This window comes from Lachnellula hyalina (assembly GCF_007821495.1).
Source record: "Lachnellula hyalina strain CBS 185.66 chromosome Unknown contig00231, whole genome shotgun sequence".
Classification (NCBI taxonomy): Eukaryota; Fungi; Ascomycota; class Leotiomycetes; order Helotiales; family Lachnaceae; genus Lachnellula; species Lachnellula hyalina.
In genome coordinates, this window is record NW_022157345.1 from 3,138 (window position 1) to 20,195 (window position 17,058).

The 17,058-nt window shown below is 48.0% G+C and overlaps 4 protein-coding genes across 4 annotated transcripts; 2 read left to right on the forward strand and 2 right to left on the reverse strand.

The window, feature by feature from the left end:
• Positions 1-210: 210 nt before the first annotated feature.
• Positions 211-4,087, reverse strand: NCR1 (Niemann-Pick type C-related protein; the record flags this gene model as incomplete). The annotated part of the gene is made up of 3 exons (XM_031153399.1): positions 211-330; positions 383-3,787; positions 3,836-4,087. 3 exons carry the CDS (start codon positions 4,085-4,087, stop codon positions 211-213), a joined length of 3,777 nt encoding a protein of 1,258 aa, XP_031001551.1.
• A 775-nt stretch (positions 4,088-4,862) lies between these two features.
• LHYA1_G008480 (Nicotinamide/nicotinic acid mononucleotide adenylyltransferase) lies at positions 4,863-6,780 on the reverse strand (the record flags this gene model as incomplete). The annotated part of the gene is made up of 8 exons (XM_031153400.1): positions 4,863-5,114; positions 5,275-5,399; positions 5,451-5,474; positions 5,559-5,596; positions 6,184-6,252; positions 6,333-6,342; positions 6,391-6,442; positions 6,562-6,780. Coding segments are annotated over 8 exons (789 nt in total), but the record flags the coding sequence as incomplete, so codon positions are not given.
• A 2,293-nt stretch (positions 6,781-9,073) lies between these two features.
• LHYA1_G008481 (putative ubiquitin fusion degradation protein) lies at positions 9,074-14,892 on the forward strand (the record flags this gene model as incomplete). Its single annotated transcript, XM_031153401.1, has 6 exons — positions 9,074-9,402; positions 9,455-9,543; positions 9,599-10,230; positions 10,280-14,447; positions 14,496-14,645; positions 14,696-14,892. Coding segments are annotated over 6 exons (5,565 nt in total), but the record flags the coding sequence as incomplete, so codon positions are not given.
• Positions 14,893-15,369: 477 nt separating this feature from the next.
• LHYA1_G008482 (Smr domain-containing protein) lies at positions 15,370-17,042 on the forward strand (the record flags this gene model as incomplete). Its single annotated transcript, XM_031153402.1, has 2 exons — positions 15,370-15,384; positions 15,597-17,042. The coding sequence occupies 2 exons, from the start codon at positions 15,370-15,372 to the stop codon at positions 17,040-17,042; spliced, it is 1,461 nt and encodes a 486-aa protein (XP_031001554.1).
• Positions 17,043-17,058: the final 16 nt, after the last annotated feature.

Below are 17,058 nucleotides of genomic sequence, written 5' to 3' on the forward strand. Positions count from 1 at the left end.
TTTCCTGTACGCAGGTTTTAACGAGGCCATTGGTCCCTCATCAAAATCTCAAACACAAACACAATACAAGAGATTAACAACCCATCATATATTACCATGCCATGTGACATTGTTCTCGCTATAAATTAAACCCAACCCAACCCAGAGAAAACACCTAAACCCATGCAAATTCCTACATATACACACCTTCTCCCACCAAAAGTGCCCAAACTAATACTCTTCATCCGAATCATCATCCTCATCTGGCAGTAAAGCCCTATACCGTCTACTCGCTAGATCCTCCTGCAATCCCCCCTCACTCTCAGGATCAATATACCCCTCGCCCCCCAACTAAACTCAACGCAACAGGTAAGAAAACCAGCGCATGCAATGCAGCGAATACCACAAGCGCTAGCCAGATTCTAAAATAATAAATTTCGAAAATCTTACTCCTCGTAAACGCTAGCACGAACACACCGAGCAATTTAGTAATAGTGATACCGGAGAAAACACTCCCGCCCACATTAACCAACGCAGTCCAAGCTCGTGCATCACGGCCACGGAACTTATTCTTCACGCGCTCCATGACAGCGCGGGACGGAAACATGAAAGCGCGCGCGATGTGAGCGCAAAACTCGACGCCGATGCCTACGCAGATGACGAGGTTGACAAGCGAGACTGCGTTCAAGGAGACGTGGAAGAGTGCCATGGTGCCGATGATGTCTACTACTATCATTATGACGGTGGCTGTTACTACTGCTCCGGTCTTGACGGATCCGAGGAGCAAGGAGGAGATGACGAGGATCATGGCTAGGGCTGAGCCGAGGAGCGTGGCGGTTAGGCGGACGATGGTGGAGTATTGATCGAAGAAGATGTAGAAGACGCTGTAAGGGAAGACGTCGAGGCCAGTGGATTTTTTGAGGCCGTCTGAGATACGGCGTGCGGAGGCGTAGGCTGAGATGAAATCCTTCTGGCTGCGGAGGGGAGTGTGAGAGGAACGGAAATGGCTTGCTGGGATGGTTTCTCGCTCTGTGTCGATAACTAGAGCGTTGGCGTATGATGCTTTTCCACCAAGAGGGCAACTCTGATCTGTGGGTGAGTTGACCCATTTCTCCAAGTAATTAATGAACTCATCACCCTCGGGCATTCCGTAGAGGGTAATGTTCCATGCTGGATCGCGATGGGCAAAGCATGTGTCGCCTTTTTCAAGGCAACATTCCTCGTTGGTGGGATCAAGCCAAACGAAAAAGTCATCGATCCAACTTGCAGCATTCGAGGCAATGTACGAGACGTTTGGCCTCTTTCGCTCTCCCTCGAGAATATTTGTCAGGGACTCTTGTTTACACGTCGTGAAACGAGAACAGAGCTGTTGTTGGTGCTTCCTCTCGGTGACATTTAGCTCGCGAGAGACAAAGTAAACCGGAGGGCCGGAATCGAAATAATCGTAGAGATCATTAAAGTAAGGGATCAAGTAGGAGCCATCTGGAATCGCGTCTGTCTGTTCTAGTCCCAAGGAGACTTCGGGAATCAATGCGACCCCAGCTGTGAATATGCCTAAAAATATGACCACTATCACAGCTTTCATTTTCCTTCCAAGGATCGTGGGAGCATAACTCTTGCGAATGAATTGTTGAAGGCTGCTTTCATCTTGACCCTCGTAAGATCTGGCGTAGCCATTACCATTCGAGTGTCCCAATTGCACACTGGCACTCTTGATTTGAATGCAAGGGAAACAGTCGGCTCGATGATCCTCGGCTCGTCGCTGATTGAGACTCAGCACGGAGATGAACATTGTGACCTGCAGCAAAGCGTTGATGAACACGGCACCAGCAGCGTAAACAGCAAAATTCCGAACAGCCGGCATTCCTACGACAGCTCCAAGGGCGAAAGCAATGGTCTCCGTACTAGCTGATAGGAGAATCGAAGGGCCCATTCTACCCAAGGCTTTTGAGATCCTGTATTCCACCATCTCATCAGGGTGGCTAATGTTGACTCTCTCAAATTCATGCACGATGAGGAAGATGTTGTCGACACCCACCGCAAGAACAATGAAAGGGATGACCTCTGCGATAATAAGAGTGACTTTGATACCGGCATATGAGAAGAGCCCAACAGATGCCGAGATGGACATCAGTACGATTAGAATGCCCACCACTCCCAAAGAGAACTTTGATTCCACAAGGAAAGTTGCTGGGTTCCGCAAAATTCCCCGTACAGATAATGCAGTCGATCCAAGAGCTAGAGATGCATAGATGAACATGATAATATAACTTATGATAATGATTTTGGCATCGGTGTTTGTAGATTTGTTGAGCTCCTCTTCCAAGCTGATTTCTGTGTTGAACGACAGTCTGAGACCACGAGCAGTTGCATTGCCTTGTAATTCAAGGAGGAAGTCTTTCAGAGATGCTTCCCAATCCATGGCCTTTTTTACAACAGTTGAATCTTCATCGCCATTTTTGACAACCCAGGTGACAACGATTGCAGACGAATTTGCAGGATCATCTGACCCATGTCTCCCACCAAGGATCAATTTTGGATCGAGAGGTTGGCTAAACTTGGGTAGGCACTTGACAGGTGAAGATTCGCATTTTCGAAGCTCATCCTTCCACGTTTTGGCATTAACCTGCTTCGCATCGTTCTTGAACCAGGCTGCCACGGACTGCACCACGCAAGCATCTCCTGTAGGTTTGAAGCATACATTTTCAAGCGTGGCATTGGTTTTCTTTCCTTTGAGCTTGCTAATGCGATCTTCAACATCGATCCACCACGTGAGAGTTTCGTAGCTGAGGACTGGGCCTGGCCCTTCTGGTTGTGTATCGTTCACTAAGAAAACCTGTTCAGCACGGTAAAAAGGTCCAAAGTTCTTATCAAAAAAAGCCTTCTCCTCAGCAGCAGCCGAAGTTGGGCTGACCCATAGTCGGGCTGGATTTGTCTCTACTTCAAATCGGACCCATCCGATGCTCAAAATTGCCACCAGGGCGACACTGACAGCAATAGTAATCGCTGGAAATTTTGCGGCAGTGTATCCCAGCCGACTGAATGCACTGTCACAGACGGTGTTGATCCAGTAATGTCTCTGAGGGCGATCATACATAGCATTATTGTGGATTATATCACCTTCGTCCTCATCATCGCTTGGTGCAACGTCTTGTAGTAAACGAAGTCGCTCGCTGGTGCGCCGCTTATGCTTAGCCCAGGCAATATGTCCAAATATTGCTGTAGCAAGCAATGCCATGATAACTCCATAGACCAGTATAGCTCCAAAGGAGAGACATGGTAGCACTCCGACGTGGCATGTACCAGATTCCTTGACTTTTGGAAGTTCGGGGCAAACATCAGGGCAGTCTACACAAGCACACCTGAAATTCTTGTCTTCGTCGTTACATTTCTTTGGGGTCATGTCCAGCGCTCCAGAACCAGGTTCGGGATATTCCTCGGGTCTTGGAAAGTTGATTTGGAAAGGCGAGCCAAAGAAAGGATCCTTCTTTCCCAAAAACTTCAAGAAGTCCGTATAATTCTTCGCGCCGCCACCAATGAGGGACATAGCATTGCCATTTGTAGGCCCATACTTCACATCCTTACAGCTATCGTAGAACCCGGATCCATAAGAGTTGGAAACAAGATGATCCAACTCTGTAACCCTCTTTTTATCACCGCTCGCTTCGGCCTGTGTGACATTTATGAAGAGCGATTGATCGGGAGAGCAGGTGAACGTGCAGAAGACGTTATAGAAGTTCTCCTTGCAAGCCGGGCAGGATGATATGAAGGCGTTCGCTTTTTTCAGGTTATCCGAGAGAGTGTCGAGCTACATCATACATCAATATCGACTCTCTTGCTTAGCAATATGCCATACCTGTTTCTCTTCACAACACAGAGGCCCTGTCTTCCATTTTGGCCCACAGATTCCCATAAGCTTCTCCCGCACATCGTCCTCTGGGTCTTTTGCCAGCCCGTTATCAACGCACGGCAGCCGTGAAAAGAGAGTGCCACAGTCCCCGCGGATCGCACATCGCCCAGCTTCGTGGATGGGCGTGAAAGCTTCACTGGATACTAGGGTTGAAGCTGCAGTCAGGAGGCCTGCCACTGCTAGGAGGCTGGGCCCCATTGTTGCTTTGAAGCGTCGTCCAGCGCCGCAAATTCCTCGTAGTGTTTATTGGGCAAGTGTGGTCGAAAATACGTTTGTACGTGGTTGAGAGAGCATAAGTCCTCTACAATTGAGAGGTTGCTCAGATGGGGTGGTCTCACTTTGATGTTGGCAGGTGACGGGGGTCTTGTTGTTCTGGAGTGCACAGCCTCGGATGACGCTTACAGTCAGGTACCTTAGCTAGACCTTGTGGCGCTGATGTTTAACGGAGTAGTGTTTCATCGCGGATTCACGACTATTTCTTTTACCGTGGAACAATTTGTCTTTACTCACTCAAGAGTCCATTTGTAAGTCCCTACCTATGTTATTATTGTGTTTGCAAAAGCTAAAGGGTCATGGTGCAGAAGGTAGAGCAAATCCATCTCTACTTTCTTTCGAGCTATTCCACCAAAATCTAAGCAATGGTGGGGTGGATATCTCCTATGTCTTCCCGAGGCCGTGAGCCACTCGCATCTACGTTGAACAGAAAATCCTCCCAAGCAGTGTCCCGTGATCATCCTCCGTATGCAACCAGCACCTATCCAATGCAAAAGAAATCCGTGTAAATAAAAACCCCCTCATCCACTGTGATGCGACAATACCCAATGAAAGGTAAGATGACATTCGTTTGGCCATGAGGAAAAGACATTTTGTACCCCGTAAAGGCCGGCGAATGCCGGATTCCGGGCGGGGGTTGGTACTCCCTAGTATTTTCATATGATACAGCGTAAAGTCCGAAGAGTACATCATCTAGCTTTCACGAGGCCTTGTCTATGTGGTTTCTAGATCCAGAACTGCCGATTGCTGGTGATGTCCGGCCCGAATTTTGCGTGGCTTCTGCATTTCCTTTTTCCTTCATCGAGGATATTCCGTCCTCTTGATACAGGTTATGTTCCTCGATATAATTGATAACCGGCGATGGAATCAGATATCTGATGCTTAACTCCTTTCGTAAGAAGAGCCTAATCTTAGTCGAGCTTACGTTGTTCTGGATGAGTTGTTTGACAACCTACTAAGGCATTAGCAATATTATCTTGACAGGTCGACATGCAAAGTCTGAGTTGTGATTTCAAGGTACAGGAATGATAGAAATATTTTAGTAGAAGCTCTTGGATACCAAATGCAACAAGATAAATCCGAAAAAAGCAATGCTATAGGACTATGCTCACATGAATATTGTCTTTGTAATTTTGAAGACTCGAGAGAGCATCATCGATGTCGGTTCCTTCTCGTTCAATGATGCAAGCACCATACATTCCAAGAATATGATCCAAATCATCACTACTCCAGACGCCTGGCGAGTCAGTTAGTAATGGACTAGGGAAGACGGATGTGTATGTCTTACCTGGTGTGGACATAGTTTGGACAACTGCAGAAGAACAGGGGAGTCAGTATGAATTCATCATGCTACCACTGGATCCGTCTATAATCGAGGAGAGAGGTAAATGCTCACGATCTGCACCCGCCAAGAGACAAATCTTAGCAGGTACTCTGGTCCCATCAGGTCGCTCGATACCTCCTAATACCACATTGATCTCGTGTTCAAAATGATCTAAGACTTGGGCCTATTGTTGTCCATATAGTTAGTTTGGACTTGTGTTTGATTTTTTGGCAGCAGAGAGCCAAGCTTCTGAAATATGCCAAAAGCTGGTATTCAATATGTATGACTTGACTTACGGTGGGAATGTATTCTGGGTTCGTAGCCTCCCATGGATCAACCATCAGCCACCCAGCACTTTCCACAGCCAACTCGCACATCCGGAGTCTGTGGACAGCTGGTGCGAGTCCTGCCTATTAAGAAATCAGTACTGTGTTTTACGTCGATGTCAAGGATTGAGGCGATGTAAAACTCTTCAAGAATCTCAGCATAGCAAGACAGAGCAGAAGAAATAAATAAAAGGGCCGATTACCTTTTTATAGCCGTCTCCGACCTATGTGAACATGTTAGCATCTTGAACTTTAATGTTTCAGGAGGGAGCTTCGGGCAAGGCTCCTTGCTGCCAAAGGGCCCCCAAACAAGTCCAACCTCGGAAACGTATTGAGGGGAAACAGCGTTTCTGCTTGAAAATAAGACTCACTGGACTGAGATAACCCCCCATGATCTCGAAGTTTTTGTTGTTGAATTTGTACTAGAGTGGGATGTTAGCCTTAATGTAATGTAAAGAGTGAACTCGGAAAGGTTATCTTCGAATCCGGAAGAACAGCAGAAAGGAAGAAGAGTACGCACATAACTGTGTCTAAATGTCAGATCAAATTTACACATATTGATTTTCTAGATAGGTGACTTACTCTGACGCCATCTCGAACATCCTCAAGTGTAGGTAGGTTATAGGGGAGCTGCCTGCACATTAGCACAGTAGTTTGGAGTGAGTCAAAGAGCGTGGAAGCATATGGATGTCCAAGCCTCCTTGGCATCTGAAGAAATAGGTAGGTTTTGGCATGGAAATAAGACGTACAAGGAGCCACATGCTATCAATACGAGTGGGGTTCTCGAGGCATCGCTTTGGTGTAATGTGAGGCGTTGGTGGGGGAAATTGCTCTGGACCGGCTGCGAAACAGCAGACTGCGTGTCTATTGCCATTTTGAGAGTCGTATGACTTTGACTCGGGGTTGTCGATTCGTGCCTCTGCGACAGATATTTTGGGCTCGAAGGTGTGTAAAATCTCAATGATGAACTGTTATGTCCCAAGGTCGGAACACGGAGACGATAGGAAATACGGGGGTCGAGGCTGCGCACGACTAGCCGCCCTGAGGAAGAGCGTCTGGGAATCGGCCAAGACACCTTGAAGCCGACAGGAGTGAATCCTTCGTGTATTCGGGGGGGGTATGGATGGGAATGTTGGATTTAAGATGCTGTTGGATCTTATGGGGTGGGGAGGGGGGATGGTTGTGGCTTTTGTTACGGAGATGATGCGATTGCGATTCACCCCGCGAGCCCGCTTACACTATCTCACCGGGCGGGAGGATTCTAGACTGTAAGGGAATTAGTGCTTTCAACCATGGACAAGTCCCCGAAAATAGTTTGAAGAAGGCCTTAACAGAAACTCCAACAGAGAAAGCAACTATCAAATCAGAATCAAGGTACGCTGACCACCTGCCTAAAGGTTAAGGTAAGCTAGTCAAAAGGCCGCGAGTTCCGTCGCTTTTAAGTCACGTTGCTTGCGGAACAAGCAGGTAGGTTGACAGGTTCCGGGCGCCTGGGATTGATTACAGATCCGTACAGTACCGTGCCTAAACCCACATTTTCAGCAGCCAATAGATGGCATGCATATGTATCACCAGTACGGTAATGCTGGGGATTGAGGCTTGCTCCTCTGTTGTCATCTCCGTCACCTATTAGGGTGAGCGGAAACGTTAGTACGGAGTATACAATGTGACAAAAGTCGTTTATCAGATGAAAACTTCCTATAGGTAAACGGCAACCTTTCAAGCCGAAAATGTAAATATGGGCTAACTCACCGAAGAAGGCTAGCAGCTCAAGTTACAGAGCCCGTTCGATTTATATCAAACATTTTGTTTTTAATCCTTTTGTTTTCTCCTCCATAATTTCCACTTACTGGCCTGAGCCAACCTTGCCGCACATCTCCCGTCCATAAGCAACAATACCATCAGCTTACCTACCGCCGAAGGTACACGGATATCATCTCCTTTGACCTAGCAATGTCTCAGCAAAGTCTCCCATGTCTTGTACCTTGAAGTATCAGAAACCTCATTCGCTTCAGTCCAATCCTGGGTCCAACGTGACCAAGCATAGAGTTAGCCCCCTTTGACTACGTATTTGAAGATGACCCATCCACAAACGAGTTATATGACATCTTGACTGAGTGATATCCAAAAATTATAAGAATCAAAAGGTTTTGACAAGTCTTGCTTATGGCATTCAAGTGTGGATGAGACGGGACGGGTAGTGTATTTGCTTGATCCTACTAAAACATCTCAAGCGAAATTTTATAGAACAAGCAATACCTGAGCTACATGAGATGAAGATATATTATATATAGATATTGGGAAATAGAAGTCAGTCTTTTTGCGATAACTTATTATTGAACAATTTGGTATTTTATGAGTATGTGAAAGACGTTGAATGATCGGTATATCTGTAAAGAAGTGGAGGAAGACGAAATAGACATAGCTAACAGATGAATTGATGCAGCAGACAGAAGCTTTCCTCAAGAATTCTTAATATGAGTATAGACTTCTGAAAACAAAATCTGCCACGTTGCTAAGTAGTCAAATATAATAGTAACCTTAGTCTGATAGGTAATCGTCCCACAAGGTGGAAGGAAGATGGTGGTTGCGTTTTTCACGTGGGTGGGAATCATTTTGAGGCATGAGTGTTGAAATACATACCCAAAGGCACTTGACCTTTGCACTTTGTCTGCTACACAACGAAGAGCGTGTTTTTGGTGTCAACGTCGTCACTTTTAGAATTCGTCTAGATCGACTTTTGTATTTAAGCGCGGTGGTGGTGCTGGGCGACCAGGATTAAAAACAGCGCTCCGCGCCAACTCAGCGTACGTAGGTAGAGTCGATGTAATCGTTCATTAACATTTGCCCTACCATACCATCCTATCCCATCAAACACCTCCACCGCCCGTGATATTCTCTACTTTCTCCTCCCCCTCGCGATCTTCGACAATTCGATATTTACTCAGACCAAGAGAATATACAAACAGCCGCTAATGGCGTGACCGATGGCATCTTCGCAGCGTAAATCGGAGTCACTTTTCGATAACGACCCCGGAACGGCAACAGCAACTGCAAGAAACCAGTCGACAGCGACTTCTGCTTCTCGGTACCCTTCCCCCCATTCACCTGCCCTTGTTTCTACTTGACCCCTTCCCTCTTCCCTCTTCGTCTCCACCTGCAAGTCAATATCCATTTACATCTACATTTGCAACTTCGACCTGCCGCAACCTCTTGCAATCATCCACCTTGTTGCATAGAGGCGACGGAGTGTGCTGAAGGCCTTCCATCAGAAACCAAATACTCATGTCTTCCAGAATTACTCGTGCGTCCGCTAGACAAGCAGCCAGCTCTTCAGAGTCAGCTGGCGCCTCCGCAGGAGTCCCCGCCACCGCCGCTGCCTCGTCCCCTCGGCCTCCGCCTGCATCTCGAAAACGCAAAGCACAAGCTCGAGAGCCAAGCCCAATACCTGAACCAGAACCTGCGAAACCACAACCCAGACGTACAAAGCGACAAAAAGTAACTGAGCCTGAGCCGCCCCTGACTGCCCCAGCTTCCGCTCGCAAGAGAGCTTCGAAGGGCAAAACTCCTGCGGTTATGTCGAGTCCTGGGTATGTATCCAATCTATCCCCGTCTGTCCTGCTAAACTAATACACATCTCAGTGATTCTGCGGGTCCTTCTAGTGAACCACCGAACACATCTACCAGTTCCTCAAAGCGGAAGTCATCTAGGAATAAGAAGGGTGGTCAAGGTGTGTCGCTTTTTTCCTAATCAAGCATCATATTGCATTGCTAACGCCCGTAAAGCAGTTAATCCTACAAGCACCCCAGCGTCTAGCCGTAGACCAAAGAAGACGGCCAGCAACAATAAAGATGGCGACTCCTCGCTAAATAACCCTTCGGAGAATAAACCCCCACCTGACGATGACGATGCTAGTGACGACAATGAGGATGAAGAGATGGCTCGCAATTATGCTGGCCGGGAGGACGATGACGACGATCCATTTGGAAATTTTGGTGGACCTGGAGGACCTCCACACGGCCTCTCGAGCACATTAAGGGCATTGACTGGCATGATGTCGGGCGTTTCTACGAGACTACGGGATATCTTGAACAACTTGAAGCAAAAAGATGATCCTTCGGTACAGTTGATTGCCCTGCAGGAATTGTCCGAAATTCTGCTGGTATCGACCGAGGATAATTTGTCAGGACACTTCTCCCCAGATGCATTTGTTAAGGAGCTTGTACTCCTGATGCAACCCTCCGATTTTGGAGAAGAAAATCCTGAAATGATGCTTCTTGCATGCCGGTGTCTTGCGAATTTGATGGAAGCATTGCCCGCAAGCACGGCGAATGTGGTTTATGGAGGGGCCGTGCCAATTCTCTGCCAAAAGCTTCTGGAGATACACTTCATTGATTTGGCAGAGCAAGCTCTCAGCGTAAGTGGCCTCAACCCTTCAATCATTCTTGCTAACTTGAAACTTCTAGACATTGGAGAAGATCTCGGTCGAATATCCTGCATCTATTGTGCGCGAAGGAGGCTTGACAGCTTGTCTGACATACCTTGACTTTTTCGCAACCAGTACTCAGCGGACTGCTGTCACCACTGCGGCCAACTGCTGTAGAAATATCCCAGAGGACTCATTTCCCGTCATTCGAGATGTAATGCCAATTCTCTTGAACGTCTTGGGCTCCAATGATCAGAAAGTTGTCGAGCAGGGATCACTTTGTGTGTCTAGAGTCGTAGAGAGCTTTAGATATCACCCTAGCAAGCTTGAAGAGCTCGTCAGTACTGACTTGCTCCGAGCTATCCTCCGTCTCTTACTCCCAGGTACCACCAACCTTATCGGCCCGAATATCCACACCCAATTCTTGCGAGTCTTGGCTTTTACTGCTAAGGCTAGCGCCAGCTTATCCGCTGAACTGTTCAAAATGAATGTTGTCGAGACTTTGTACCAAATCTTGACGGGTGTTTCGCCCCCTGGCGCCACAGAAGATGTAGCCTCGAAGTTGGACAGTGTTGTTATCATGCAGGCTTTAATCCACAGACCCCGAGAACAAGTCATTGAAACCTTGAACGTCATCTGTGAACTTCTTCCCGGCCTTCCGAGAGAATCCGACTCATTCGATGCGATTTTTGATATTGACGCAGCGTCAGCACCACCGACGGGGTCGTCAAGTTCCCGGAAGAAGTCTGCAAACGAGAAGCGAATTGAGCTCCTAGAGGGAAGTAAAGACGAAGTCAAGCGATTTGCCATTATCCTGTTCCCTACTTTGACAGATGCATTTTCAAGCACCGTCAATTTGAGTGTTCGCCAGAAGGTCTTGACTGCCCAACTGAAGATGCTATCCAATCTCGATAAAGATATCTTGATGGAAGCACTAAGATCTGTGCCATATGCTTCTTTCCTTGCCGCAATCCTGTCACAACAAGACCACCCCAGTCTTGTGAACTATGCACTTCAAGCTGCTGAGCTTCTCCTCACTCGCTTGGATGAGGTCTATCGCTACCAGTTCTATCGGGAAGGAGTCATTGCAGAAATCGCAAAGCTTGCCAATGCAGATTTGGTTGAGAAGTCTACCAAGTCTGCCAACGGAGACTCGCCAGCGATCGAAGCCGTTAATGTAACTGAACCAGACGGTGCTCAGAAAGTATCCGAGAAGTCTGAACCGGTTGACGATGCCAATGATGACGATGATGATGATTCATCGGACGATGATAACGACGATGAAAATGAGAACGATGATATTCCTGATGATATCAGTCGATCTCCAACAAGCTCACGAGGGTCTACAATGTCATTGGATGGCCCGCCACGCCACATTACCTCAGATGTCACGACTATGCAACAAATCATTGCACAGCGAGCAAAGAAATTTTTGGAGGTTCATGAGACGGAGAAGAATAGCCAAAACATGAAGAAAAAGGCCGTGAAGATTCTTAGCAGTCTGCAAGGATTGGCTTCCAACATCGAATCTCACTATCTTCATCAGGGACCAGGCAATGGCGTGGAACTTTTCACAACACTCGCCTCTTACTTTGATGGTGATGTTCTGGAAAGCGTCACCAGTGCCGAGTTGCTTAACTCCGAAGTTGTGAGAGTCTTGCTGGATGTGTTCAATCACCCCGACGAGCGCTTGAGCAACGACGCTAGATCAGCATTCCTCGAGGTATTTATGGGACGAACTGTGAAAAAGAAGCCTAACACTTCAACTGCAGAGTCCTCTGCTACACCTTTCAGTATTCTAATCCACAAATTACAAGATCTCCTGAGTCGTTCCGAGCATTTTGAGGTTGTAACAGTTCACTCCAACACTTTTGATGGTAATAGAAGCAGTGCGGCTTCCATGCTTGCGAAGCAAATTCGTCTCAAGCTAGTTGCGCCTGAAAGCTCAGAGATACCACGACATTATCGCAATATCATGGTCTCGATTCATGCAATTGCTACCTTTAAAGCACTCGACGATTACCTACGTCCAAGAATCAGCTTGTCGGAACGAGGGCCTCGAGGCACTAGGAGAGAAGGCCTTTCAGGTGCTTTGGCTGCATTAGCAGCTGCCGGCAACATTCCAAATCCATACTCCGGTGTTCCTGATGTCCAAGCACGTATGGCTGCCCGTGGATTGACTTCTGCCCATGCAGCAACCCCATCTGCCCCAACTCCTTCTACCTCTCGGAGTTCTCGAAAAGCGAAATCCAAGACAGCTCCTGCTGCAACACCTGCTTCTGAAAGCCAGTCAGCCTCTAACACAACCCAAGAAAAGTCCACTCGTCGGTCTAGTAGACGACAGCAAGCACAGACCGAGCCCCCAGCTGCACCTCCAGCTGCAGAAGAAGATGCTTTGGCGAGTGCACTGGAATGTGCCGACGAGAGACAACTTACTGATGACGAGGATATGGAAGCTAGTGCAGCTTTGGATGCCATTGTTGGAGACTTAGATGAGGATATGGAGGAGGGTGCAGCCCCAGACCCAACTGCAGTCAACCTCGAAGTCGCTGCTGGTGGCAAAGTCACTGCTCGAAAGGACGATGGTACTCAGGTTGCTACTCCTTCACAGGTATCTGCAGCCAGCTCCCGCAGCTCAGCCTTGCAACTTGCTGCAGCTCAAGCAGCTATGTCAACACCCAGCGCTTCCCGACCAATGTCCTATGCAGCTGCGATCCAGGCTGTACCACAGGACTGGCACATCGAGTTTAGCATCAACGGCAAGCCGATTTCCAATGATATGACCATTTACCGAGCTGTTCACAACCCGTCAGTTGATGAGCATACAAACCGAGGCGTCTGGTCCGCAACACATGAGATAGGATTTCAGCGTGTTCCAGGGCCACCCCCACCAGAACCAACCTCTCTCAGTCAGGCATCGGAAGTTAGCACGGAAACAACTTCTTCTGGAATTCCTGCGTCACTGGACAAGCATCCTGCAACATCGTCTATCCTTCGACTGTTGAACATCTTGCACGCGTTGAATGCAAATCTAGATGATGTGTTAGCCGAGAACAAGGACACTTTGAGGCTCAACGCTGAACCACTCTCGCAATTTGTAAATACAAAGCTCACAGCCAAACTCAACAGACAGCTTGAGGAGCCTCTCATCGTTGCGAGCGCCTGCCTTCCCACTTGGAGTGAGGATTTAGCTCGGCTATATCCATTCCTTTTCCCCTTCGAAACCCGACACCTGTTTCTGCAGTCTACTTCTTTTGGCTATGCGCGATCGATGACCAGATGGCAGAATGCTCAATCTGCCGATGAGTCCCGGAGAGACCGCCATCGTGATGAACGCCCCTTTCTAGGTCGATTGCAGCGCCAAAAGGTACGAATCTCTCGTTCGAAGATTCTCGAGTCTGCATTAAAGGTTATGGAACTTTACGGTGCGTCGCAAAGTATCTTGGAGGTCGAATACTTCGAAGAAGTCGGAACTGGTCTTGGTCCAACTCTAGAGTTTTATTCCACTGTATCGAAGGAGTTCTCCAAGAAGAAGCTCCACCTCTGGCGTGAAACAGATGCTAACGAGGCTGACGAGTATGCATTCGGTGCTCGTGGTCTGTTCCCTGCCCCTATGAGTAAGGATCAATCAACAAGTGAGAATGGCAAGCGAACGCTCCACCTCTTTAAGATGCTTGGAAAGTTCGTTGCTAGATCGATGATCGATTCTCGAATTATCGATGTCTCGTTCAACCCCACTTTCTTTCGTATTGGAGACGAATCCAACCCAGTCACACCATCTTTGGGAGCCGTCAAGACAGTTGATGCCCAATTAGCAAAATCTTTGAAATTGATCAAAAAGTTTGCCGTTGGAAAGAAGGCTATTGATGAAAATCCCAACCTCGCACCTGCACAAAAAGTCGCGGCGGCAGAAGAACTCTCTATTGACGGCGTTCGCATTGATGATCTTGGTCTTGACTTCACTCTCCCAGGTTATTCTACCATTGAATTGCTGCCAAATGGATCTACCATCTCGGTTACCATTGACAATGTCGAGCGTTACCTTGAACAGGTCATTGATATGACCCTTGGGACGGGTGTTCAAAGACAAGTTGATGCATTCAGAACTGGTTTCACCCAGGTATTCCCATTCTCCGCCCTCAGTGCCTTCACTCCGGATGAGCTGGTCATGCTATTCGGTAGAATCGAGGAAGATTGGTCACTTGAAAGTATGTTTTCTCCTTCCATAAATGTCACTATTGCTAACGATTTTGTAGCCCTCATGGACTCGATCAAGGCCGACCATGGTTTCAATATGGACAGCAAGAGTGTGAAGAATCTGCTTCAGACTATGAGCGAACTCACACTCCCAGAACGACGAGACTTCCTCCAGTTCACTACTGGTAGTCCTAAACTTCCTATTGGCGGTACGTCACCTTACCAACTGAGTATCTGCCTCATGCTGATCTTTTTCTAGGTTTCAAGTCTCTTACCCCCATGTTCACGGTGGTTTGTAAGCCAAGTGAACCTCCTTACGCATCTGACGACTATCTCCCCAGCGTTATGACTTGTGTCAATTATCTTAAATTGCCCGACTACACTGATCTGGACGTTATGCGGCGTCGTATGAATATTGCGATCAAGGAAGGACAGGGCGCATTCCATTTGTCATAGGCACGTTACTTGAAAGGTCGATGAGTTTAGCGCGAAGAATCGAATAGGAATTCGATCTCAGGCATTTACTTCACAGAAATCACCCGTATTGCGTCCCCTCATAACTTATGTATTCACGAGCTTTCTCCACCATGTTTCTTTTTCCACCTGATTTGGAATGGATGGTTAGTCAAATTGCATGGAAGGTCGTTTGGCGCATCAATGGATCATGATAAGGGAATGCGATTAGCTTTTGCACACTTCATTAGATAGATGAATGGCAGTGTGTGATATATTGCCTTAGTCTTTTTGACTGTTATAAATTGGTGGTCTTCTTTCAGTTTTGATAGTCTGTCTGATGTCCTAGTGTTGTCCAACCGAGATAGGTTTAGCTTCCCGATAAGAGTGACTACATCTCACGATTAACATCTTTCCACCGTCATCCAAGTTTGTAAGACATGTCCACCTCCACCTCCACCTCCACAACTCCACAACACCATGATTTCACCATCTGTAAATAATCCCCTCACAGCAATGCACCGTATCCTAGAGAATACTGTACCACTAAGCTGAACCATTTTGAACAATTGTTTCTCGTGTCCGCGCTGGCAGGAGAGTCCCTCAGGAAATGTCCGACGTGGAGGGGCTCGCGACTCAATTATTGGTATTATGTTCACTCTGGCGCAACACAATTTTCGCAATACTTGGCTGACAAATTTTCTTAGGAGGAATATTCCAAAACCATTGATTCTTCCACAGTACTGGCCATCCTTTCCGACTTTGACCTACGTGATGTGGATCAACTAAATACAGCAAAAGAGATATTGGAGATTGTCAAGGCTACTGTCCCAGATGACGAAGCGAGCGGATTTGATGCCAGTGCTGCCAGTGGACCTCAAATTTTGAGCGGCGGATTGGGGGAAGCGGGAGAAAACGAGAGCCAGAGTGGGAGCGGACAAAGTGCCCCAGGATGGACGAGCCAGACGGACGACACTTCTCTGGGTCATGAGATGTCCTCTTTGGACCTTGAAGGCTTAGAATTCACCCCCAATGGCGCATCTACTTCAACAGATGAATCGACAGACACTTCATATACAAGTCAGCTGGACGACCTGAATGAAGAAGCAAAGAAAACAGCTCTCATGGGTATTTTCCCTACCTTGAAGCCATTCGATGTCAAGTGGACTTTGAAGAAATACAAGGGAAACGCCAGCTTGGCTATCGATGAACTCATGAATGAATCCTTCCTCGAGCATCACGGACTTCGTCACAAGGGAATCGATGCCTTCTCCGAGAGCGATATTCCATCACGGCCGCGCAAGAACAAGGCAAGAAACAAGAAAAGAAAGGGGCGAATGACAGAAGATGATGCCAATACCCAGGTTCCGGACTTACCCGTACAAAGCAAGTGGGAGACTGGGAGACATGAAGTCGATTTCATCGCCACTAGGACAGGGATGCCGATTCAACAAGTCAGCTCGATGTATCATAAGAGCGGAGGATCAGTCCAGGCTACACTTGTTGCTCTCATCGAGGCTCATAAAGACTTGAACATGGAAGACGACGATCCCATGATCCAAATCAATGCCTCCGAACTCCGCGAAGGCTTCCCATCAATCCAAACTCCTGATCTAGAGGCCCTAGTCCAGCTCACGCATCCCTCGATCGCAAACGCGCGCGACTTGGCAAAAGCCCTCTCATCTCGACCTCACGGCTCCCAAACCCCAATCCAAATCGAACTCCGCCACGCACCACTCAACCTCAATCCCGACCGCAGCCCTCCCTTCTCTCCCAAACCCAAGTTCAACCCCGCCCTGGACCTCGACCCCATCTCCGCAAACACAATCACAAGCACCTACACCAGCGCCCGCAACGCAGCTTTCAGCCAGGCCTCCACGTACTACCGCAAAGGCAAGTCCGACCACCTCATGGGCGGCGCAGCAGCCTACTACTCGCAAGAAGGCCGCTCCTACCACGCGCTCGTTCAATCGGCCGAGAGCGATGCGGCGGATGCACTAGTCGCGAGCCAGAGCAGGAACGGGTATTTGGATCTGCATGGTGTGAGCGTTAAGGACGCGGTGCGCATTAGTCGGGAGAGGGTCACGGCGTGGTGGCATGAGGGGGGCAAGGGGGGACAGTATAGGATCGTGGACGGGCGTCGGACATCATAGTCAGGGGGGCAAGAGT